At 41.7% G+C, this 26,282-nt stretch overlaps 1 protein-coding gene and 1 long non-coding RNA gene across 2 annotated transcripts in view; both read right to left on the reverse strand.

The window, feature by feature from the left end:
• Nucleotides 1–4,372, reverse strand: part of grin3a (glutamate receptor, ionotropic, N-methyl-D-aspartate 3A) — a 44,505-nt gene extending 40,133 nt beyond the window's left edge. Inside the window, exon 1 of the mRNA XM_061798997.1 lies at nucleotides 2,934–4,372. Coding sequence (XP_061654981.1) covers nucleotides 2,934–3,626 — 693 coding nt within the window. The 5' untranslated portion in view covers nucleotides 3,627–4,372. The remainder of the gene's footprint in view (nucleotides 1–2,933) is intronic.
• A 4,711-nt stretch (nucleotides 4,373–9,083) lies between these two features.
• On the reverse strand, nucleotides 9,084–22,000 carry LOC133489811 (uncharacterized). The gene is made up of 3 exons (XR_009792000.1): nucleotides 21,861–22,000; nucleotides 10,552–10,648; nucleotides 9,084–9,654 (listed from the first exon to the last, which is right to left on the reverse strand). It is a non-coding gene; the product is annotated as an uncharacterized LOC133489811 (long non-coding RNA).
• Between the last annotated feature and the right edge of the window lie 4,282 nt (nucleotides 22,001–26,282).

The following is a 26,282-nucleotide window of genomic DNA, read 5'->3' on the forward strand; positions in this document are numbered from 1 at the left end:
AAGTGGAAACAAAATAAAATAGTTCCTGAATAATAGTCCAAGAGGCCTTCATCCACTGCATTGCGTATGTAGGTGTGTGCTTGTACGTATGTGTGTGCATGTGTGTCTAAGTGAGGATGGCAGATACTCTGCGCTAAGGTACCAATTAAGTGATTAAGTTATACTGTGTATAGATTTAGTTAATGTGTCTACACATTTAACTACTTTCACCTCTTGGGTGAAAATCTGACAAGTGCATTCAACATGAAGTTCAATTTGGAGGTAATTAAAGTGATAGCATTTTCTTCTAAAACAACAGTGACGATGTTTCAAATTCAGTCTTTTCCCAATTCTCCCGTTGGACAAAGATAACCTAATCATAATTGTAATAGTTTTATTAGTCTCTAGATAAGGAGATAATATTCCCATTTGTCCACGAGAGGTTTGCCAAACTGAAGATGTTAAACAATATGTGAGAAAGTGGCTATATTAATGGCATGCCACTATTTTCAAACAACTCAAGTCTTCAAACTCTGCAGTCATTTAGGTGAAATAGAGAACAGTCATTTGGAGCAATTATTCAGTCAAATATCCTGATATCCATCTTAGAGCGTCAGCCTCACAGTTCTGAGGACACGGGTTCAATCCCCGGCCCCGCCTGTTTGGAGTTTGCATGTTCTCCCCGTGCCTGCGTGGGTTTTCTCCGGGCACTCCGGTTTCCTCCCACATCCCAAAAACATGCATTAATAGGAGACTCTAAATTGCCCGTAAGTGTGACTGTGGGTGCGAATGTTTGTTTGTTTGTATGTGCCCTGCGATTGGCTGGCAACCAGTTCAGGGTGTACCCTGCCTCCTGCCCGATGACAGGTGGGATAGGCTCCATCACGCCCGCGACCCTAGTGAGGAGAAGCGGCTCAGAAAATGGATGGATGGATGGATTTCACAAATGCAAACCATAGACATCTTATTGTTATGGGTTATTTGCCATTTTTTGTATTTTTTTTTAGCCATTCATCAATTTTTTATACCGCTTATTCTCATCAGGGTCAAGGGTAAAATGGAGCCTATCCCACCTGACTTTAGGCGAGAGGCGGGGCACACTTGGGACTAGTCGCCAGCCAAAAGCAGGGCACATAAAGACAATCAGATGTCCAATTTAACCAGATAAAACCAGATTCACGTTTTCTTTTTTCCATCTGAATGAATTTTACGGAATGTGATACACAATATCAAGATCAAAGATCTTAGCTTCAGATCAAATTATCAAATTATTATTATTATTATTATCATTATTATTATCAGATTATCCACATTTTATTCAAGCAATCCATCGATCAGGGTTTAGGCTAGACGCCTTAGTTCTGCTAAATTTTAGTCTTCATATTATCAAGACATTTTTGACCACTGTGTGATTCCAATTTTGTGGGGATATTTTGGGGAAAGATTTATTTAATTTTTTATTTTTTATTTGTTTTTGTCAAAGCACGCCAGTGCCCGTGCATAGTCAGGTCCATAAAGAAATACATGGATGAGTTTTGTGAGGAAGAACTTGAGACCCCAATCCCAACAAAGACTGTTGGGTTGAACTAAACCAGAGACTGTGAACCAGATACTCTCTCAGGACCAACATCAATGACCGATGACCTCTCAAATTTTCTTCTTGATGAATGGACAGAAATTCCCACAAACAGCATGCAGGAACAATTCCAAGAAAAGTGGCAGTTTTGCACAAAAGTAGAACCAACACTTTTTATGAAGTGAGCTGATTCACCTGCCATTCAGCGTTCGTATCTCAAGTTTGTGCTCGCAAGTAAAATAATAATAACAAAAAAATCGGCCGATCGACAGCTCGAAGAACTCATAAATCGGGTCACTTGTATCTCAAGGCACTACTGTAATCTTATCCTGGGTTCATATTATACATACATAACACTAACAAATAATCATCTCGCAATGTGATTTAATAGTCTCAGATGAAATATCACAAGTACAGGTGAATAATTGCATATAGAAACTTCCAGTTGGTGGACTGTGCAATTTGTTTCCCTAAACTAAAAAAATACACACATTTAAAAAGAAACCGAATACCATGGTTAATCATTGCCCATAATAAATGCAATAGCTTTCTAATGTACAAAAATCAACAAATTGCTTCAGCCCTAAACACATGCCTGAGAAGAAAGGTACCAGATCAATACTGAGATGAAAGACAATACTCAGGCTACATTACAGGGTGCACAATGTGTGTCTGTGGGCATGTATTCATCTTCCACAGACTTGGCAGCCTTATAATAGTACAACAGTGGAATCATTGGCTGTTGGGTGATCACCTTCAATCATTTTTGGAAACAGAGAGAACACTCCCTCCTCTCCCTGTAGTTGCTACATGTGTACATGAACCATGGGCAGCTGTGTGCCTTCTTCATACTGTTCAGTGTATACAAACAACCACCCACGCTCACATTCACACCGATGCACCATTTAATCGTCAGCGAATTTAACGTGCATGTTTTTGGAATGTCGAAGGAAAGTGGACACCATGCAGAAATGCAAGCACGAGGATAACATGCAAACTCCACACAGGCAGGCCAGAGCCCGGATTCAAACCCTCAACCTCTGTGCGGCCGATGTGCTATCCATGACCTCACCGTGCCATCCAGTTTTATTCTGATCACTGCAATCTGAAATAACATAGATGCTGTTACATTCCATGCAGTATTTACCTGAACTAATGTATTGTGAATATAAAGGCAGATTTATAATGTTTTGCTGTGTAGATTAAGGGCCAAGCACCCAGGGGAGTCATTTGGTTATGTAGATAAATGTTATCTGATCTGGATTATTTTTCCTCTTGGATGATTCAGTTTGGCAAACATGTTAAATAATGGCAGCAACGTTAACAAGTACAGTATTTATTTATTGATTTTATTCATTTATTCTTTTGTTGTTGTTACCTCACTTTGGCGCTTAAACTCTCTCGGAAGAATGCTGACCACCGGCACCCGAAGAGCTTGAGATACAAATTCCAACTTGACAAACTCGTCACGGTTTCGTGGGAATGCCACCATGGCGGAGACCCCTTGCACGACCACCGTGTGACACACGCTCTCCACAAAGGACAGCGGGTCCTCGTCCTCGGGGCTGCCCGGGGAGGTGAAGGAGAAGGCGGGCAGCTCGCCGAGTCCCGAGCCGACCGCCACGACGAGCTCCAGGGACAAATTGAAGGGAAGAATCCCGGCTCGGTTCACAGTCTCCACCGCGAGGAGGACCGACTCTCTGGGGGCGAATGTGCGACCATCCCACGACGCCTTCTCTTCCCGCTGCCGTGCGTGAATTTTCCCCCTACTTCCAACACGGTGGCTGGGAGCAGAACCTCTACTCCGGAGGCTTCCGGCACTTTTCTCCACCTGCGCTCGCCCATCTCTGGTCTCCGGTGGACCCCGCGCGGGGCTGCCGGCGTCGGGGAGGAAGCGAGGATGCACGTGCAGAACTCCCACCCGAACCGTGTGCCCGATGCGCTTTAGAACCTGGCACGGCTGCGGGTGCGAGTGAGAGCACGCCGGGAAAAAGACGACCGCGCACTGGAGTAAACACAGTAAGGATGCGGTACCATTCAGCATCATCATCATCAGCCCCATCTTCAGCATCTCCAATCCGCAGTAGTTTAACCGGATGCCCGGTCCGGCCGCTCCTGCGGTTCCCCTCCTGGCCCCCGGAGTGTGGCCCTCCTGAGCAGCTCAGACCGACGGCAGCCCCGGATCCGGCTCCCGGCAAAGTTGCGCGTTCCTCCACAGACTCGAAAAACAAGCAGGAGCCCCGCGCAGGCGAGCAAATATGACCCAAAGTGTCGTTTTTCATCTCAAAAGATTTTACATCATTCGAGCCTTAAGGCGAGTGAACGGGTTGTGCCATCAAATAACATCTTCACATATTAGACGCGAGGACGAACACGCAGGAGAAAGAGGAGGATAGGAAGACAAAATATGTGCACTGCGCATTCATAAACACATTCCCAAAAGAGTGGAAGCCCTCTTTTGACTTGGTGGCACAGAAAGGAAAAAATCCCCATGATCATCCAAAACGCAGGAGCTTCAACAGGTATTCAAATGTGTACATAAAAAAACAAAAACCCAAAAAACACACTTTCCACTTTGCAGCGCGCGTGCTGACAGGTTCGAGCCCACGTCAAATACTGACACCGGTGCCGGCACCAGAGCGCGGTGGGTTGGCTCTCATTGCGAGGAGGTTTTAACCCTCTACTAACTTTCCACCCCCATTGGTGTCAGATAATAGACGAGAATTCGATATACCGTGTGGACAAATGCTTACTCTTCTGGAAAGAACGTTTGGTTTATTGCCTACATTATTACATTTGTTTACTGTATTTGTAACCTAAATCCCTACAGCTATAAATTAGTTTAATATTGGCTTTTTAACAAACTTTTGCTTCTCCGTAAATTAGAAAATAAATGCAGTTTGGACTTTTGGTTGGGGTTCCAACTTTAGCTCTGTTCTTCTTCATGCTCTTCCAGTGTGTGTGTGTGTGTATGTTTTTCTCAGAATAATGTTGTGACATAGAGTGGGACCCCCCAAAAAATCTGAGACCAGGACGTACCCAGCCGGATATCCAGGGGGCGATGTCGGCCGGCCTGAGTTTGAAAGTTCAACAGCCAAAGAGAAGAAGAATACTTACGTTAAAAGTATAAACTTTGAGCTGTTATGAACATGCTTGCCTGGGAGTGCAGACCTCCGCCAAAGCGAAACTGTTAACAGTTAATTTAGCAAAAAAGTTTGTTTTGTTCTGTGTTAATTAGTTGCCAAGCTACATAATGGTTCAGCGAATTTGATTCTGACAGGTGGCCACCGAAATTATTCCATAATGAATGTAATTTTTGCTTTTTCCTAGGGTCATCCACCACAAACGTTTTATGCAAATTGTTTTTGTATTTTTAAACTGCCTTGCTATTTTCTTTTTTACAGTGTTAAGATGACTACTGTGACAATAGTCATTAGAACAACACAGTCTATAACAATTGACACGGCCCGTCTCGTTTACCTACATTGTACAACTTACTTTCTACTCTGGGTAACAAGGCAAGAAGAGAAAAAGAAATTTGTTCTAATTCCTCATATCCTTGTTTTCTCCAATTCGCACATCATTCGGTAAAATCCATCCATCCATCCATTTTCTGAGCCGCTTCTCCTCACGAGGGTCGTGGGCGTGCTGGAGCCTATCCCAGCTGTCATCGGGCAAGAGGCGGAGTACACCCTGAACTGGTTGCCAGCCAATCGCAGGGCACATAGAAACAAACAACCATTCACACTCACAGTCATGCCTACGGGCAATTTAGAGTCTCCAATTAATGCATGTTTTTGGGATGTGGGAGGAAACCGGAGTGCCCGTAGAAAACCCACGCAGGCACGGGTAGAACATGCAAACTCCACACAGGCGGGGCCGGGGATTGAACCCGGGTCCTCAGAACTGTGGGGCTGACGCTCTAACCAGTCCACCACCGTGCCGCCTCATTCGGTAAAATGCGCTCCGAAATTGAAATTGTTTGCTTCACTTTCTGCTACGTGTCAAAGTCATTTTAGTTCAGATTGCTCATGTTTTGGTTCTGAACGGTCCTAGCTTGAATGGCGCCCTGTGCGAGACCCCCCTTACACGCCCTAACTGGACATGCCACCCTGTGCGGCTGAACATAGCGCACATACCATAAACCTCCACCGCGAGTGGGATACAGGGCCGCTGGCCACCTAAAAGTTCAGAGAAATTCTTAATTTTTTTGCTTTATCATCACCTAGCTGTTTTTTTTAATAAATATATATTTATTTTTAAAAAACTATAGAATTGCTTTGCATTTCTTGACTTACAATGATGGATTGGTTTAAGAATGGCAAATAAATTAAAGGTAAAGAAGGTCAAAATGGCTTTTGCATCCTTCGATTTTTCGGTATGTTGTGCTTGGAAGAAAAAGTTTGGACACCCCTGCTCTACGGTATATTTTGGGAAGGCTAATTTATATGTAAAAAAGTCACAATTAACCTAATGAGCAGCCTCAAAAGTTAAACTGTGACACTGATTAATTATTGGTAAAAGGGTTGATGGAGATTAATGATCTGCTACCCCTGCTATGATAGTGAAGGCTCAACGAAACTGATGAATCCCATACATGTTACCTCAAAGGATGGGCAATTTGGACAGGACAGAGACAATGAAGATATTTTTGGCCTCTAATTAAAGGTTGATTTGCAAAAGAGGTAAACTGTTTTTTGTTTGTTTTTTAATTGTCAGTCAAATAAGAGTCAACAGTATGCATCAAATTTACAGGGCAGCCAGTGAGTGACTTTTTGGGCATCAGGTTAGGTAGAATAGGTGCACACCAAGGACATCAAAGTCAAATAGGTTGTCATGTCTGGCAGGGAGAGTGACAAGTTATGTCACGCAATAAGTCCTGCTGCAGGCACTGATCAGACCATCGAACCTCTACACCTAATGCAATCTCTGAAGTCAAGCAGGGGGAGCTCTCGGGCCCAGTGAGAACCAGATCCTGAAATCCATTAAAGAAGATCGTCCGTAAACTGGATGCACAGACACATAGACTTTTACAAAGTCGAAAAGTGTTGTTTTATATCCCAGTACACTCCACGAGAAATAAACCAAAGCTAAAAATTTAAAAGCACATACATCCATACAATGGACTGACTGAGAGCCACGACTTAACTGTTCATACGTTGCAGTTGGGCGACACGGTGGACGACTGGTTAGAGCGTCAGCCTCACAGTTCTGAGGACCAGGGTTCAATCCCCGGCCCCGCCTGTGTGGAGTTTGCATGTTCTCCCCGTGCCTGTGTGGGTTTTCTCCGGGCACTCCGGTTTCCTCCCACATCCCAAAAACATGCATTAATTGGAGACTCTAAATTGCCCGTAGGCATGACTGTGCGTGCAAATGGTTGTTTGTTTGTATGTGCCCTGCGATTGGCTGGCAACCAGTTCAGGGTGTACCCCGCCTCCTGCCCGATGACAGCTGGGATGGGCTCCAGCACGCCCGCAACCCTAGTGAGGAGAAGCGGCTCAGAAAATGGATGGATGGATGGACGTTGCAGTTGTTTGTGAAGATCTAAGCAAATTGCTTCCCTTATCATTTACCATATACATTTTTTGTGCCGAAAAGATAAAGACACACATAGAAAACGTCACAACTTAAACACGATTTTAGCATGTTCTTCTTCAATTGAGGAAAAAAAGGCTCATACTGTAACAGTTTCAGCATCATAACTTTGCTTCAACGGTGTGATGAACTTTTATGAGATTCAACTTCTGAAATTCTTGATACGCATGAAATGTATCCAATCATCAGTCATCCAAGCATCAATTGGTAGTACGATTACAGTGTACATTCTAGGACAGCCTCAGGTGTCAAGAGTCAGGTGTCAGACATGAGAAGAAAAAAGCAACAAGTCTCAGGAACACGTCTGTCAAATTTGTGGAATAACAGCTTCAGGTATCAGACTCAAAAGTCATCAGTTGTCAGGAAAGAGGGTGTCGGGTAAAAAACAGCATCAGGACGTCTGTCAAGTCCTAGAATTATACCAGCTGCCACCAGACAACACGGACTCAGATAAAACTAGCATTTTTCATTTTTCCGCATCAAACTACAGTTGTTCATGTGTTATGCAGATAAAACTGTGTTCTAGGTAACTCCATGCATCTCTGTGTTATTTTTCAACCTTTTGTCTTGTAATTACCAGTAATGCTAATTTGCTTTTTAGTGCAGCCGCCATTCTTGTTCACACTCGCAAACACATGATGGCTGCATGAGCTGCATTGAGGTACACTTTGTAAAAGAAAGTAACTGTGTTTATTTCTTTCTGTACAGTATTATTAAAACAGATTATTAGGGGAATTAACTTTTGTAATGGAATGCTTTAGTTAACATTTACCATATGATCAGAGTTGTAATGATGCCTTTTGTTTTGTAATATGGGATTTATTCTGTCAGTGTTGCGATGTTGTCATGACAAGTCTTTAAAAAGTGTTACATTTGAGTGAAACATATGTCAAAATGTTGTGGTTTTGAACAATATTTGATTAAAATGAAACATTCTCATCACAGTTGCAAGACGGTACTCGACATCGGCGACTACTCAAATGTAAATACTTGCACTCTTACTCGGTCTGAAAAAAGCAGTATCGGTGCATCCCTACTCCTAATGTACTGGATATCTAGCCTTAGTAATAGCTACAGGTACCTGGAATAAGACAGAGTTGCTGGCAAGCAGCCAGGTTTGACAGTTGTTGCTGGTGGAAGAGTTTTATGTCTGACTGTCAAAACCAGCCTACGGGCAGCCATTCTCCTGGCCGCTGAGGGATGCAACCAAACGTTGCTGGCACTGGCGTTAATGGTTTAAGACCATCTGGAGCAGGTTTACGAAGAGAGGAAGACCAAGCAGAAAGAACGGGACCGACGACTGCTGCAAAGATTGAAGGCGATGAGAATGCACATTTTATGAGCATCTACAGAGCACTGAGTGTCACAGGTATTACTTAAATTGGGAAGGAGACAAACAAGCAGCCGAAGAGGTCGAGAGATAATTCTAGGAGCATGAGGAATAGTGAAGGATGGATGTAAAAATGATGTAAAAGAAAGAGACTTAGTGGATGAGCGACGACAGAATTTAAAACAGGGAACAAAAAGTGTCCAAATGTGTGTCACTGTTATCTATTCACTGCCTTACTCTTTGTTTTCCCTGTTAATCCTTTAAAACTTCCTGATTTTTTTCCCCCCTGTCTGTCTTTGGTGTAGCGGTCACCCATTTTAATCCTGTCATCACTCATTTTAATCTCACCCCATTGTATGTAGCCCTCTTTATCTTTTTATCCTTGTCTGAATACGTTTCTGACATGCGTTTGTCTAATCTTCTGGCCTTTTTCTCACCTGTCAGATTTTATACTTTTTCTCCCACTTGTCCACCCTCTCCCTGCATCTTATACATGGTCTACAGTGGCACCTCTGTGGCAGAACACAAACTGATTTTGGGACTCTGCTTGACAGCCTCTTTATTTGTATTTTGAAACAATATTCCCATAGGAAAATGTCGGCAAAAAACAATAGACAAACAGAAAAAAAGCATAAAATAAAATAACCACGGTTATAATTAAAATAAACTAATAAAACAATATTCAACTCTACCTGGAATGCGTATGACAAGGCTGTAATGCTTGGATGACCACCTCATTTGTGTGTCCCCTTTTCTAACACGTTTATAAGTGTTCTGACTAAGAACACTGTAAAACGTACAAAGGAAACACTTGACACTAACCTTCGGAACAAGTGACATTGAGCAGCCAAAATTCCAGTTTATAGGTTCCACTGTTACCTATAATGGTTTGCTTGTCTTGGCTCAGACCGCTGAGTCCCGGGTCTTCCATCTCTCTGTGAGTCCTCTTGCTTTATCATGACTCTGTTGACCTTTACACCTGCCATCCTAATTCTTCCATGGCTCATTTCGCTCCCCATTGTCAGGGGCTCATGACCAGATGAAACTTGAAGGCGCACATGAGGATAAACCTCAAGGTCAAAGCGCTTACGGGATGCACATCTGCACATTTGATCACAGCATGGGTCAGCAGAGCAGTATCGCACACAGAGATCTTTCCACGAAGGGTTCTTTTCTATGAAAGAAGACGGGTCGCTGAGTTCTTGGATAGTTCAATAATCATCTATTTGAGTTCCATGCCCCATCAATAAAGTGACATCTGCCACACCTCATCTGACATGCTTTATTCACATGGTTTTTAGAATCTGTGAAAGTCAAATGGAGTTAAGTGTATGTGTCTTTGCAGATTAGGTATAAATTATGAGCCTGCACAACTATTTGGACAACTCTGGTTTGCATGGAAGCCCTGAAACAGTCAAGTCATGAGTAAACATGCAGTTTTAATTGCTTAATCCATCTAATTGGTTTGCTTTGCACCCGTAACTTTAAAATTACTTTCTGCCTTCTCAGTGTTTTGTGACTGACAACTGTTATGTAAAACAAACACTTTTAGATTTTCCGCTCTTTTAATTCAGAGTGATACTTTGAGAAAATCAATTTGTACTGATGCAGTCCACTCAGGAGCAATTAGGTTTTCCTTGTGAATACAAATTTACATTTCAACATTTTGTTTTGCTGTCTTTGCAGAAAAGGTTTACTCAGATAGACAAACAGAAAATGAAATATTCATCCAAGCGATCAGTCTACTGCAAGGTGACAACCGAAGATCAAATTGACACCCAAAAAATGAGAAGTACAGTTTTTTTCTGGAGGATGATTAAGCAGGTTTGTATTTATTTGCACATAATTTGAAGGTACAAGGTAACTTTCATAGTTGTTTCTTTAATTGCATTTACATACAAATCCAAGTTCAATCACTATTCCTAATTTTTTTTTCTTCATTTAAATGTTAAGTGATTTAAGATGTAGTTTGTCAATGTGAGTATTCAGTGTTGACTACAACAAAGCCTCCAAAGTCGAATGCCCCAAAACAGGTGGAAATATGTCACATATAAGTCAGACAACAACTTACCATCATCATGTGCACCTTGTAGGCAATTGCTTCTACAAACATCAGCGATACACAAAGTGAGTCACTTGTGACACCAGCTCATGTGTATCTGATGTATCTAGGAGGGAACAGAAAATGCTTATATTGACACGGGCCCGTGGTCTCAACTCTTGCTGACGTTAGCGTTATGCTAATCAGATGTATCACTCGTACTTTAGCAGTGTGCAACATATTGCATAACATTTTTCAAAACATTTTATACATATCAGGGAAACGTTCGGTGCCATTTTGTGAGATTACAAATATTAAAATATGTAACTACAGAAATGAAATGATGTGAAATGTCTAAGTTCATAGGTATACTTCCAGTTTCTCCCCTGTTTTATGGCTGAAGTTACACTAATTGACTGTGGAATGACAAGTGAGAGTTCTAAAATACCCAATTCTGTGTTCCTTTCTCAGGCCCAGTTGTGTCATGTAAAGCTTGGAACACAAAGATAATCCTGCTTCTGACCAAAGCGAGCAGAGGCATGATTATCTGAAGACACAGTGATCCTGAATCTAAAAATTGTCCAGTTATCTTGTGGCTTGAGGTGTGTTAAGTTTTTTTGTTTTGTTTTTATTTTTGTCCCATGAAAACAAATCAAAAACATACTGTATGCGGCCGACAATTGTACATAAAACATTAAATATTTTCAATCCTGTTGTGTGTTGTGTGGGTGACTGTGACGTGGAACGGAAGTCAAGTGTGTGTGTATATAAATATATATATTAATGTACAGCATGCTGGGGTTCTCAGAAAGTGATACTTAAATTGTTATCCAATTTCAGGAGAGTATGGCCAGCTGATTATCATCATAGCAACCAAATCACAAAGCTCAGGATTAGGATCAAACCATTCGGCTCATTCTTCTCCTGCTGAGTGAACGATATTTGACAAATGAAAATACGTCACCTGAACACATTGAAGCCAGGAGGCACTTTTGCTCAGGCCATCATGTAATGCCATTTTGTGTGTCTTGGGATTAGTTTACCATTAGATACACAAACACCAGGAATTCTCCAACAGTGTTGTATGGTACTGCTACGTACATATAAATAGCTAAAATTAATGGGCTGCACCACTGCCATGTCAGATGGTCCAATGACATTGTGGAGTCTCGTATTTCAATGAGCCACAGAGTCAGCACATACTTCATTTCTCAGGATTTTTCTATTTTTTGTTTTGTCAAGGCAGGGGATTACTGGCCCGGTAGATAGCTGACCTGAAATGATCGCATACACGGTTTCCTTTTTGGAATCCCCATTCCAACATTCCTCTATCACCAGCAGGCTGTGTCAGCCTTTCTCAGAAATATTCCCCAAAATATACCGCATGATGTGAAACTTTTCTGTGGCATTTGTCTTCATCCTTCATGAAACCACGCATTCATCAACTAGGCAGACATTCAAAGAAATACCCACCAATCCATCCGTGTTAAGCACCCACTCGTCATTCATTCATTTGTTGAACTACCGACAAATCTATCCAAACTACACAGCAGTCCATTCTTGTCCAGTCATCCATTGGACTACCTACAAATCCAGCCATCCGTTGTGTCAAATTGATTACCAATTGAACATCCACTCATCATTTAGTCACAAAACTACCTAAAAGCCAAAAAGTCCATTAACTCATTGCTCTACCCACCACTCATTTTTCCACTGAACAACCCAAAAATCCATCCATCCATTCTTTGAGCTACCCACCATCCATTAAACTACCAATGAACCAATCATTCATCTTCCCCGCCAATGCATTCATACATTCCCACTATCCATTCATTAATGGAGCCACCCACCCTGCCACCCTTTGAACTACCCACAAATTCATCCTTGTAAAACATTCATACATCAATCATTGATTCATTGAACATTCGCCACAAATACCTCCAAACTACTCATCAATCAGTTATTAGCCAGTCATTCATGGGACACCCCTAAATCTATCCATCTCGTCAGCCAAACTGCATACCGATCCAACATCCATTCAGTCGTTAAATCAAGTACACATTTTAGTAACTCATTGACCACCTCAGCTGTCGGTGTATCTGTTCATCAAGCTCCCCACACAACCATCATTCATCCATTGCTCCATCTTTCCATCTATTTATCATCCTTCTGAAAAAAACAAACAAACAAACAACAAACAATAATAAAATATCTAAGCACATATTACTCAATCAATCCAAACACTCACCCAACAATTAGTGCATCCATTCCTGAACTGCCACAAAAAAAATCCATTAATCCATTATGTATGCTCTCTTCAGTCCCTCCATTCATAGAAAAACCCAACATTTGAATCAACTATCTATTGAATTACTCACAAGGAAATCACCCATCTATGTGCTGAACTACCAATGCATTAGTTAAACTTCCAATCATTATGTTACCAGAAATCCATCCATCCATTCATCCACCATGTATCAATCCAGCTCTTGATCCATCCATTCAACGACTCATCTGTCTATCCCGCGTTATTAGGATTCCCACATAGTTTCCAGGCAGGACACGCCCCGCTGCAACATGAGTGGCTTCTGCGTTGCGGTAGGCAGGCTACACAGATGTAATGAGATGACCATCCCAAACATGTATCACATTTGTACGAAATAAAAACGAAGAAGTTTGTTATGGTTAGGTTTAGGGCTAGGGTTGGGGCAGTTTAGGATGGGTTAAGGTTAGGGTTAGGGTGGGTTAGGATTAGTGGGTTGGTCGCCAGAGCCTCCGGGGTTGGCCCCCAAGCCAGCCCCTCGGCCCCTTCCGCCCGCCCGCACCTCCTCGCCTCCGACCTAATGTGACACTTAAATCACATCCTTCTTTTCCCGTCTGGAAGCAGTAGGGCATCTTCTACCGGGATACAGCAGTCGATCATAGTGCAGCAACGTGTGTCCTGGAGCCAGTAATATTGGAGCAGGTCGTGTCCTGCCTGGAAACAATGTGGGAATCCTAATAATGCTTCTATCCCGCTACCCCCGTATAAATCTATGTATTTTTTTTCTCTCTGCTCTCAGTGAGCTTTTACATTGCAAACGAGAACACCCAGATTCCAATTTGTCACCTCAGTCATGCATTCCTCACAAAGAAACCAAAAGTGCAATAACCCATTTTGCAATTAGAGCCTTGGTGTCTAACCCTGGCCATAAAATAGTAATCAGGAATGCAGCCCCTGAGGATCTTTTTGTGAGAAACATTTTGATTCAAATTGGGTATAAGGTTTCATTCCATTCTGTTATTGAGTCTTAGCGTAAAACAAAACTGCCTATTGCTTATGAAACAATAAATAACATGGTTATTCACATCTCTTCTTCCATGTTATTTGTTTATTTTGTTCTCATTTTAAGTTAAACGAATGATGGTGAGTGCTCAATATAACATCAAGTGGCTTTTACTTTAGATTTCCAATGTGCACTGTCTTGATTTCCTAAATTGTTTGGAAAAATGGTGTCGTAAAAATGTCACTTGCCATTACGATTATTGAGAGAAGGGTGAATAAAACTACCCTTGAAGAACTGCAAAATAGCAACATAACAGAGCTGCTTTTATGTAACAGCACAAGTGTTGCTTTGAAAAGCCAATGTTGTGCACAATGCTTTACCAGATGACATGTTGGTCTTTCTCTCCAATATATACTATATATTTAACAATGAGAAGTGGTTCAACCCTAGAGTCACTGATGGTGTAGTGGTACACTCGCCTGACTTTGGTGCGGGCAGCGTGGGTTCAGTTCCCACTCAGTGACGGTGTGAATGTGTATGCGAATGTGCCCTGTGACTGACTGGCGACCAGTTCAGGGTGTAGTCCGCCTTTCGCCCGAAGTCAGCTGAGATAGGCTCCAGCGTCCCGCAACCCTAACCAGGATAAGCGGTGTTCAAAATGGATGGATGGATGATTCAACCATGAAATCAATGAGTACAAGTTAGGGATGCACGGATACTGATACCAGTATCAGCACTGATGTACGTCTGTAAAGTACTCATACTTGAATGCGGCGATACTACACATCGATACCACTTAACCAGCCTGAGATACAGTACACGTTCCAGATAGGAGCAGTGTGGAGGTACTTTAAGGTAAACACGAGTGACAACATTTATAGCCCACTGTAAATTTATGCTTTAATCAGGTGGCGGCCGCCATGCAAGCTGTTGGTTAAGCACCGAGTTTAGAGTCCCGTCGTCCTTTTGGCGCTGTGCTGCTCAGCTCTAGCCGAACTAGCCACACTATCGTCACAAAGCCGAGGTGCGGCTGGGTGAGTAAAGAGAAGTAAGAGTGGTTTATTAAAGTTACACTGAAATAAGTACTTATAGTCGGTCATAATAAAAGTGGTATTGGACCATCCCATCCCTCTGTCTTACTTGTTCCGGGGCACAGTGCGATCAGCCCCAGTTTGCCATTCAAATAGTGGCATGACTGACACGTGCCAATTATTTCATCGTTTTAATAATCAAAAACATGAACGGAACCTTTCTGTCCCAACAGATCGGAAACTGTGTGTGTACCTGAATGTTAACAGTTTAATTATTAAAGAAAAAGTTAATTCATTCACCACCTTCATCTTCAGTCTGTTCAATACCCAACTGGGTTTGTAATGCATTCTCATTGCAACTTTAACTGTCCAGATTTTCTCATTTGCGCAAGGAATGAAATAAAAGTTTACGAGTGCTGTGGTGGGCTCATTGAACTGCTCACTGGAGCACTGGGGCGGTAATCATCTTCTCCTCAGTCGCTATATTCTACAGTTAGCCTGCTAAAGAAAGCTACAGAGAGCCACTAGAAAAAGATGGATGATGCTTGCTCTGTTTTGGTCTATGTAAGAGCACCAACACATCTTGGCAAGATGATGGGGAGAATAAGAGAGAGAAAGACAGACAGATGCTTGTTCAGTCTACCAAAGTTGATTGTCTGACACTCTAGATTTCTATGAAGCACACAGGGGACATTGTTAGAGGGTGTCAATGGGGACAAATCCAATTACAGTATGGAACAGGTGTTCATTGTGAAAGAAAAATACAACCAGAGACTTTGCTGATGTTAATATTGTTGGTGAATTGGTATCTGCAGTGACAAAATAACGATTGAATGAATATCCATCCATTTTCAACACCGCTTATCCTGGTTAGGGTCACGGGGCGCTGGAATCTATCCCAGTTGACTTCGGGCGAAAGGCAGACTACAACCCGAACACATATAGACACGGACAATCATTCGCACTCACATTCACACCGTCACTGAGTGGGAACTGAACCCACGCTGCCTGCACCAAAGTCAGGCGAGTGTACCACTACACCATCAGTGACGATTTAATGAATATATCTGAATAATTAACCTGTATCTCACTTACTTTCTCAAAATAGAGATATGATAAGATGGAAAACTGAAATACCAGCAAATTGAGTTGTGCCAGAAGTGCCCTGCAGTATGGCATAAATGACACTGTGTAATCTTGTTTTGCGCGATATGTCTTGGGATAATCTAGTTTTACCCTAATCATGCCATTGTTATACTGTTAAAAACTTAGTATTGTAGAATCTATGGTGATGCGTAAGCATCATAAGTGTTTTCACACTCTAGTTTAGTATGGAATCATATTGTTGCTGTCAAATTAAAAGTATGTATCCAAAGTTTGAAAGTTCTTTTTTTTCATCTGTTCTTTAACCTCAACATAAAGAACAATCTTTTTTGCTGGAAATGCTGCTCTTAAAAGCTATATTTTGATACCATTAAGCTTTCAGGCTTTGGAACATTATTTTCATCACTTGCGTTCATGAATAATAATAATAAAAAAAGCTTTTTCTTGTAATCCAAAAACCTGTCCATTTTCTATGAATGTATTTCAGGGCATTATGAGTGTTAAAATGTCTGCCAGACGACCAGCCTAAAAGAATCCAATATCAGTTAACCAGTTCATTTCACTGCCATTTGATCAAACCAACAGTGTGTAATTTATAAAGGCAGAAATATATTACTATTATAATTTGAACAACTTATATTAATCAATGAAACTTTTAAGGTTTTGCAAACCATTATTCATACCGTACAGTATGTACATGTACATAGCATAAATAAGTGAGGAAACTGACCAGGCCTCAAGTCTAAAGTGTATTTTAAACAAACATAAAATATCACCAGAATATCCATCCATTCATCCATTTTCTGAGCCGATTCTCCTCACTAGGGTCGCGGGCGTGCTGCAGCCTATCCCAGCTATCATCAGGCAGGAGGCGGGGTACACCCTGAACTTGTTGCCAGCCAATCGCAGGGCACATACAAACAAACAACCAGTTGCACTCACATTCACACCTACGGGCAATTTAGAGTCTCCAATTAATGCATGTTTTTTTGGGATGTGGGAGGAAACCGGAATGCCCGGAGAAAACCCACGCAGGCACGGGGAGAACATGCAAACTCCACACAGGCGGGGCCGGGGATTCAACCCCGGTCCTCAGAACTGTGAGGCTGACGCTCTAACCAGTCGTCCACCGTGCCGTCACCAGAATATGTCATCCATTTAAAAATAAATTGTAGTCAAGGCTGCTACCAAATACCATAGCTACAATACATGTTGGTCTGTCTTCCTGTTTGCGCCTGGCGCATGAAGTGAGGTGATCCTGGTAGACAGCACAAGGTCTCAACTGTATGAAACATAAAGACTTACTTAATAACAGCTATGACGACTACTATTACTATTCTTATGATTTCTTATTTTTACTACTATGACTACGACTACTACTACGATTACTAGTATGATCACTAGTAGTCGTAGTAGTAGTAGTATTTTTGTATTTTGTAATTGTTTTCATGATGTGGTCATTAATTTACATTTTCATTCGTTTTGTGTGGTTCAACCTCTCTTCACAGTGTATGATTATTTTTGACATAGAAATTAAACAATGCATTAATAATAATGTTAATAAGTGATTATTTATTTAACTCTTTGTATAATATTTGTGGATTGATTTGGACTTGGATTTGGCAAATTTATGACATGTTGAGTCAGTACCCTGCGTTGTCAAACCCAGCAAGCACACAACCTTGGTCAAGGACCCTTAGAGTCATATGCCAGTGTACAAAACAGAAGTTGGAGTCAATCCCTTCCAAAAGCCTTTCACATCAATAAAAAATGCTCCTTGGCCAGTACTGTGAGTTGTGAATGTGGAATGTGTGAAGTTTTTAAAGCCTCAACTATGACCATCCTTAACCCTCATCAAAACTGTCAATAAATGTTGGGATAACTAAAGACAGAAGTTCAGCACATACTCAAAACGTACATGAGCATCCATAAATGATGCTTGGGAAAGCATTTCAATTGAATGAGCTGGAAGTGTCATCAATTGACATTTCTTTTCTAGGATGGAAAATCTGTGAGATTTGCGCATATCTGGCTGGACAGACAAGTAGATGACATGTAATTATTTAGGCCAGGAGCATGATGTCCTTATTGATCTGTGAGGCTTTGCAGAGGCTGTCTCTATTTATCCTGTTTGTGTTATGACACACACAAGCACTCAGCTCAACTATTATAGACCTGGAAACATACCTGCACCAAATGTTTGGTATCTATACTTTACTTGAGTCTTTATTTTTTCTCGAGACTTTTCACTTTTACTCCTTACTTTTTAAACACAAATATCTACTTTCTACCCCTTACAGTTTTAAAATGAGCTTTTTACTTTTAAAACCTTCTAAAGTTAGTGAAAAAGCAGAGCGCTGAAAAACTGTAAAGAGAGTCATTGACCATTGACCATCTTCTTTTGCCGCATGGCTACGGTGATGCTAAGCTATTGGTGGCAAAGTGTTATGGCATTCCATGTAGCTAAGCTAGTGGGGGCGAAGTGTCGGCGCATGCCATGTTTGTGGATGGCACGGTCAGAAAGCAAAATATTGTTATTTTGCCTGCACATTGTGCTGCGTACGGTTGCACACACGTCGTACAATCACAACAAGGGAACTCTGAACTGGGAATAACCTTTCATAGGTCATAATATCTTTTCGCTCTTTTTTCAAAAGTGCCTGCAATGAATGAACCACGTTTAGAAAGCTAGCTTGTTGAAGTCTGGTTCGCTGGCAGTAAATTATGTCACATTTGAGCATTAACATATAATACTTCCACAACATTTATCTGCTCACTGCCAAAAAAAAAAAAAAAACCCACCTGAAATTAGCCATGTTTGGCTTACTGCACTTTTACTTAAGGGAGTGGCTTCAGTGCATTTACTTTTACCAGAGTTGTTTTTTGCACAACTATCAGTACTTTAAGTACTTAATACCAGCACTTTTGACATCTCTGAATGTTAGTGATCATCAGTGACATCTGCCCTCACAAATATTATCTTAGATGGATGGACAAACTCCATATTGTCTTACATTTTCACTTATTGTAGGTGGAATGACCATGTGTATCCATTAATTTGATTTACAATTCTCATCACCTCCCAACAAGTGATCAGAATCTCATTCCACCAATGTTCTCATTAGGCCTTTAAATTACTTGATTAGGCTAACAGTTTTCCGCAAGACACACACACACACAGATCTGTGATAACACTGTCTGGCTGCAGGTTTCCTCTAGGGCAAACTGGAACATGTCATCAGAACTAAAGGGAGGGCAACAGATGGTGTGTACGCGCACACACATGACTCACATGGGATCACACCACACAGAGGAGCGAGCGCAAGCTCTGTCTGTCATTATGAGCTATCAGACAAATGATGGCGACTGTATCTGATCTCATGGGCATATTTTAATTAACCACCGGGAGGAGACCCCAGGGACGACCCAGGATACGCTGGAGAGACTACGTCTCTCGGCTTGCCTGGGAACGCCTTGGGATCCCCTCGGAAGAGCTGGAGCAAGTGGCTGTGGAGAGGGAAGTCTGGGGTTCCCTGCTAAAGCTAATGCCTCGGATAAGCGGAAGAAAATGGATGGATGGATATTATTTACTCCTTTGGCATTTGTGCCTTTAACCGTAGAAGTCATGCATGTCGATTACAGTACAGACCCTTTCTAAAAAAATTAATATCATGGAAAAGTGGCATTGAGGCAATTAGCCTGTGGCGTTGCTTGGGAGTTATGGAAGCCCAGATTTCCTTGATGCGTGCTGTCAGTTCTTCTTTGTTTTTGGGTCTGGTTCCCCTCATTTTCCTATTGATAATACCCCATAGATTCTCAATGGGGTTTAGATCTGGCGAGTTGGCTGGCCAGTCAAACCAGGTTTTGGTGCTTCTGGCGGTATGGGCAGGGGCCAAGTCCTGCTGGAAGATGAAATCTGCATCTCCATACAGATCCTCAGGAGAAGGAATCATGAAGTCCTCTAAAACATTTTGGTAGACTGTTGCGGTGACCTTGGATTTAATAAAGCATAGTTTACCAACACCTGCACTGGACCTTACACCCCAAATCATTACTGACTGTGTCTGTTCTGTTCTTCACCCATCTTCCTCCAAACCCTTGGACCTGGATTCCCGAATGAAAGGCACATTTTACTTTAATTGTAAAAGAGGACCTTGGACCACTGGCCAGCAGTACAGTCCTTCCTCTCCTTGGCCCATTCTGTGAACAGCCAGCCTCCTTAGCTATGAACTTTTGTGGCTTACCCATCCTATGGAGGGTATCAATGATGGTCTTCTGGCCATTTGTCATGTCTGCAGTCTTCCCCATATTGAACCCAACTGAGACAATTGAACCAAACTGAAGCAGTTAATGATACCTGGGGAAACCTGTGCAGGTGCTTTGAGTTTAGTAGAGGATTAGTGTTACACTCAGTTTAAACCATTTATGGCCTGCAAAATTTGGGGTCATTTCTTCACAGTATTCAAATTTTTTGAATTCCTGATTTTGTGGGTTTTATGAGCTGGAAGCCCAAATTATGTAAAAATACACAAATAAATATTTGAAATTGTCCCATACTTTATCGAGCATATATTTCACTTTTATCTTTAGAAAAATCTCATGGCATACCACTAAACAAAAGTGTGACACAAAGTGGATTCAGAGGTCAAATGTGCAGCTTCTGTCATCTAATGTAAGTGTCATGGCCCTGTGTTTCAAATTGTTTTTCTTTGTGTTGCAGTGTCTGGGTGAGTGAAGGTGGGCGTTGACATTGGTGACGCACCTGTCATGCATTGTAATCATTAGCCTTTTTCGGGGGCACCGTGACAGTGTGTGGGCGTCGGAATATTCATTCGTTTTTGCACCGTGTTTGCCGCCGTTCTGACCGCTGTCCAAATTTAGGTTCTGTATGATTATACCACACGGACCTTTTGTCGTGTCTCCCTGCGTTATCTGTTTTTTGATTCTCTCTGGTGGTGAGTCCCTTTAGTTTCGTATGTCTTGCCATCACATGCTCTGTCATTGAATTAAAATTGTTCGGACCTCTTACCGAGAGTCTCTTTTTTTGGGATCTGCCCTTACGCCCTTGACGTCCGTGACAGTAAGAGCATTTAATTGTTCTGGCTGTCACTATATATCACTGGCATAGATCAATGAACAAAGATAGGATAGGAAACGAGCCCATGTGCGCATAGCAAAAGTCCACAAATAACTAACGCCACCTGCAAAAAGGAGTTTGTGATCAGGTATAGATGCCACAATATAGCTTAGCACTTAGTGTAGAATGGGGAGGATCATAAAGCATCAACACCATGCTTCTAGCATCTACACAATCATGAACTCATGTTACATAAATGACTCTATTCAGTATTTACGTTATTCAACACAAACAAAAAACCTACACATGAGACTAGCTAGCATACTATCTATCCTAAAGAACACATCAGCACAAACTGACTCAACATCACACATAGGCAAACGCAAATGGGATTAAGTTAACAAACTCACATTTGGCATTTACATACAATAATAAATGTTAGCGAATACAGGCAAATTGTAACAGCAACGTAGACTACACAGGCTATAAGTAGCTGCATCGGAACTGAAGCAGAAACATACTTTCAGCTTCTGTTTTGACTGTGCACAAAGTGAATTCAAGGACCACCAACACATCAAACAAGTGAAAAAAACATCATTACTGAATTAAAGCTAACAACCACACCAAGATTCCACCAGTTGGCATTTAAGCAATACTTGAAAATAGGACATAGCCAAGATATTTAGCAAACAACAGAGAATAGGTCCCCCCCCATAAATCTATGAATTTGCAATGGTTCACTGCAATAATTTTCGGACCAATAAAATGAAATTGGATAATTTACTGTGTGACACCTGATGATTTCTCACGGCACAAAAATGTGCCAAGGCAAACAGGTTAGGAATCACTGCACTAACATACCTTAACTCAGTAGTGAAGTCATAATTACAGTACATTTTCAGCCTATGTCAGGGTTTGCAGATTTTTGTGGCATTGGTAGCAAAAAGGTAGACCAAAATGCAGGAAGCAAGGAGTCGAGGCAACAATGCACTGACACAGACTGAAAGAAAGCAGGGAACAAAATACAAGCAAACTGATGGAGACAACGAGTAGCACCTGGACAAAACGAGTGGCTGGACGGAACTTATTGGTAGACACAAGGAACTGTGTTAACGAGAATAGGTGGAAAGGAAAACCTAACGTACAAGACGTGTGTGGGACACAGAAAAACATGAAACAAAACAGAGCAGGCCATAAATATTTGTATGAAAAAAACACTTCAAGGCCATAAATATAAACCAATCAAATAAAAACACAGTTAGTCTGGCAGTAACTCAGGTTGCCTTTCATTTCTATATGACAATGTATTCTCACGCTGTTTACCGTTTGTATCCTCAAAATGTTGCGTGTATGGGGCTGACTAATTCCAGGACCTGTGCCTTTACAGCAAATTGGCACATCTGACTCAATACAGCTACAGCCACGATTTATACTTATCACTTTTAGAAAGAACTCTTTGCTCACATCGCTGTGTCCGAAGTTGTACGCTCATACAACGGTTGCGACTTTGTGCATTCAGATAATCAGATGCATAGTGAGGTTAGCTCATCAGCAACACAAAGCGACGTGGGCATGAGTCTCGGGTGAAAAACTTCACACCCTGTTTACACACTGGCAGAATTGCGTCGCTGTTACTGCCTTGGAAGGTGGCAATTTAGTGGGTCAACTTTAATCCCCTCACATCTAGGACAGTGATCTGGGAAAAAGCAGTGGAAATGTTAGCTTAGATAGCAAGTGTGTGTATAGGCATAAGTATAATGAAAATGCAGGTGTTTTTCAGGCGTTGCATGTCTGTATGTGATTGCATGGCATGCTCAGGTGTCTTTATATTTTGTGTGTTTGTGCTTGTTTGTGTGTGTGTTCGTGTGTGTCATTTTAGAACTCCCAAGTGGCCGGTCTGCTGTCTGTCATGGTGATACAACGTGACAGCATGTTTTCTTGGGCCGAGCTCAGCCAAGAACTTTCTCTCTCTTTCACTTAATACCTCTTTCTCCGTTTGGTTTTCTCTTTGCACTCCTGTTCCCATTCTTTTCATCTCTCATTTACATTCCACTTTCCCTCACTTTTCACTGCTTTTTTCGATCAAAGGTATTCAACTTCATGCATAATCAGAGAGGAAAAGCCATTTGTTTGCTTTGTGTCTTTGTCGCACAATGTCAACGAATATAAGAGCCATTCTGGTGAAAGATGCTGGTACGTGACATCAACTAAACGCTGGAACCTACCACCAGAGACACAGCCAAGTGACATTATTTACGAAGGTAAAAATTGACAGTTCCATTATAAGAAGGAGATCAGTTATATGTATTTGCACAGATACTGTGTTTACAACCGCCCTGCTGTGGTTGTTGAATGGTTGTTCTGCCATTGGAAAATGTTGGTTTGATTCCAAGTTGCCAGTTAAAGTATTTATTTTTAAATCAGCACAATTATAGCTTCCTTCTGCCACGATCTGTGTATCATTTGTTAATTATATTTTTCAAAACAAAGCTGAAATAAAAAAACAACAAATAAATAATGGGTTGTTTTATCAATATTGGTTCCCAAAACCAAAATGAAAAAAAAAAAAAACGGATAACAACTCGTTTTTTTGCAGTTCCGATTTTGTGTGCAAATGGAAAATCCAAACTACAGATAACAGGCAATTTGTGCATTTCATCCAATTTGGATTTGTCCGCCCGTGGAGGTCTGCTTGCAGTTCCGTACAAATGTGCTTTTCTCCCAGACTCGAGCAAATCAGCTTCATCTTCTGTCATGTGAAGGAGCGGCAGTGCGCTTCTCGGGGGCTGCATTTAAAGGGAATGAGAGAATCCGCTTTAATTGGACAGGATAAAAGTCGGCTTTGATAGGACAGGATTGAAATCAGCTCTGATCGCACTCAAAGCAGCGCAGACATCCTTCTTTTAGATACACTGGTTCACGAAATAACGAACACCGGGTGTAACCCGCCTTCACGCAGAGTGACACCACACATTGCATCGCTTGTGATCAACATTATCCATCCATCCATCCATTTTCTGAGCCACTTCTCCTCACTAGGGTCACGGGCGCGGGGTACACCCTGAACTGGTTGCCAGCCAATCGCAGGGCACATACAAACAAACAACCATTCGTATTCACATTCACACCTACGAGCAATTTAGAGTTGTCAATGAACCTACCATGCATGCTTTTGGGACGTGGAAGGAAACCGGAGTGCCCCGAGAAAACCCACGCAGGCACGGGGAGAACATGCAAACTCCACACAGGCGGGGCCGGGGATTGAACCCCGCACCTCAGAACTGTGAGGCTGACGCTCTAACAAGTCGTCCACCGTGCCGCAATCAATATTATATGGAGGATAAATTCATGTCATCTGGTGCCAAAGACAAAAGTTTTCTTCTCTCAGGGTATTTTGTTGAAAATTGCTGGAGTATGTGGGTGATGAAATGATGAGCCATACACCTTTGTAAATATATGTATCCCTAGAAGGTGTTTACTCACCCCCAAATCACAAAATATAGTTACTAACTGGCATCACATTCCCAGGAGGTGACATAAGTCTGTCATGTGACACCAGAGGGCTTCAGTTATGTGGAGGCTGACATGGTAACAGCAGATTTGATGGGCTTGCAATGTTTTGCCCTACTAATGGCTTTACTCTTGCTGGATTGCTAGGATTAGTATAAATGGGTTCATATCAATCAGATTAGAATTTGGATGTTCAAATATAGCACTATAGCAGAGGGAGAGCAGACACTAAGATACACTTTAAGATGCATCTTAAATTCAGAACTGTGCTAAACCATTTACATGTTCTATAAATATCATTACATTGACCATATCTCAGGCATATGGCTTTTTCAGTCCAAGCAAGGGTGGCCAGACTTCTCCGTCTTCCAGTTCCACTAGCGATAATAAAAGCATTTCCAGGCGAAACAGTGAGACATAGTTGCTCCATGTCTCCCGCCTCACAGTTTGACTGCAACACATCCATAGGGAATAGTCCAAGAGGAATCTGAACTACGTGTATACAGGTATGACACAGCCACCGCAACTGGTTAGACTCACCACGGAGGAGCAATAGCCCTCCCAAATGACCAAGATCCTCTTCCTGTTGTATCTCAAAATGCTATTCTATGATTTTGCCCGTCCGATAAGACAAAATCAAGGCAGACTGCACAACATGGTCTAGACATACCGCATCAGTCAGAGGCAGAGACAGTGAGATGATTTCTCTGAAGTTTCTGATAAAATCTTGATACCTGTTGCAGTCTGTCTTGGCTCCTCTCTCATTATGAGATGTACAGTCGCTGATTAGTCGTATGATTTTGTCTGAGACAGCCAAAAATCGTACAGTGTATAATGGGCTCAAGTATTAACCCAGAGACCCGTCATTTACACCACTTGCATCCACAACCTTATCTTTTCAGTTACCACTCAGTAAAAATCTAAATCGGTATATTGGGAGCTTTGCTTTTTGGCCGTTCGGCAACCAGTGCTATCTCTGCAGACGTTGTCAATCCTGTACTTCATCTGTGGGATGACTCAAATGACTCTAGTGAATAAGATCACTTGATCCCATTCCCAAATTCTTTTTTTTTTTAAATCATTTTTGCCTCCATTATTGACAGTAGACATATAAACTATAAGGCAAGGATCTGACAAGAACTGAGTAAACCAAAATTATTTAAACACAAGAAATACAATTTGATGAGGGACAGCGGGGAAAGACACAAGGGTTAGAAAGGAGGTTATCGAATGTAACGGGAAGGCATGACTATAGAGACCATGTGAAATGAATATACACACATAATAAACACAACTAACCATAACTCAACACAAACACAAGCAAATCATGATGCATTTTTTTTTTATTTTGTGCTGTTAAACACAATAAATGTATCTTTTTATGGTGGTCACCGCATGCTTGCAAAAAAACTCTCTCTGTCCTCTGTGGATTTACAATGTTTGTATTGGTTATTAGCGCAGCATCAGCACTAAGTCTGAGACACTTCACAAATTTACACTCACGATGGCATAACTTTATTGATTCATTTTCTCTGCCGAGATGCTGACCTAAACAGTCAAGGCCGTGGTAATTACCATTCTTCTAAACATCCAAAAGGTTACAATAGTAGCAAGGCTGCTTTCATTGCTATTCCTGTAGTTAGGTCCATGCGGCGAATATGCTGTCAACATCCTAAATAGTTCATTGCGGTATGGCAAGCCACAGACATGCATTGTGTCACCAGAGCTTCGGGAACAATACTGGGGTATAGCTTGCTGTTCAAGGACACTTCA

Source organism: Phyllopteryx taeniolatus, chromosome 15 (assembly GCF_024500385.1).
Source record: "Phyllopteryx taeniolatus isolate TA_2022b chromosome 15, UOR_Ptae_1.2, whole genome shotgun sequence".
NCBI lineage: Eukaryota > Metazoa > Chordata > Actinopteri > Syngnathiformes > Syngnathidae > Phyllopteryx > Phyllopteryx taeniolatus.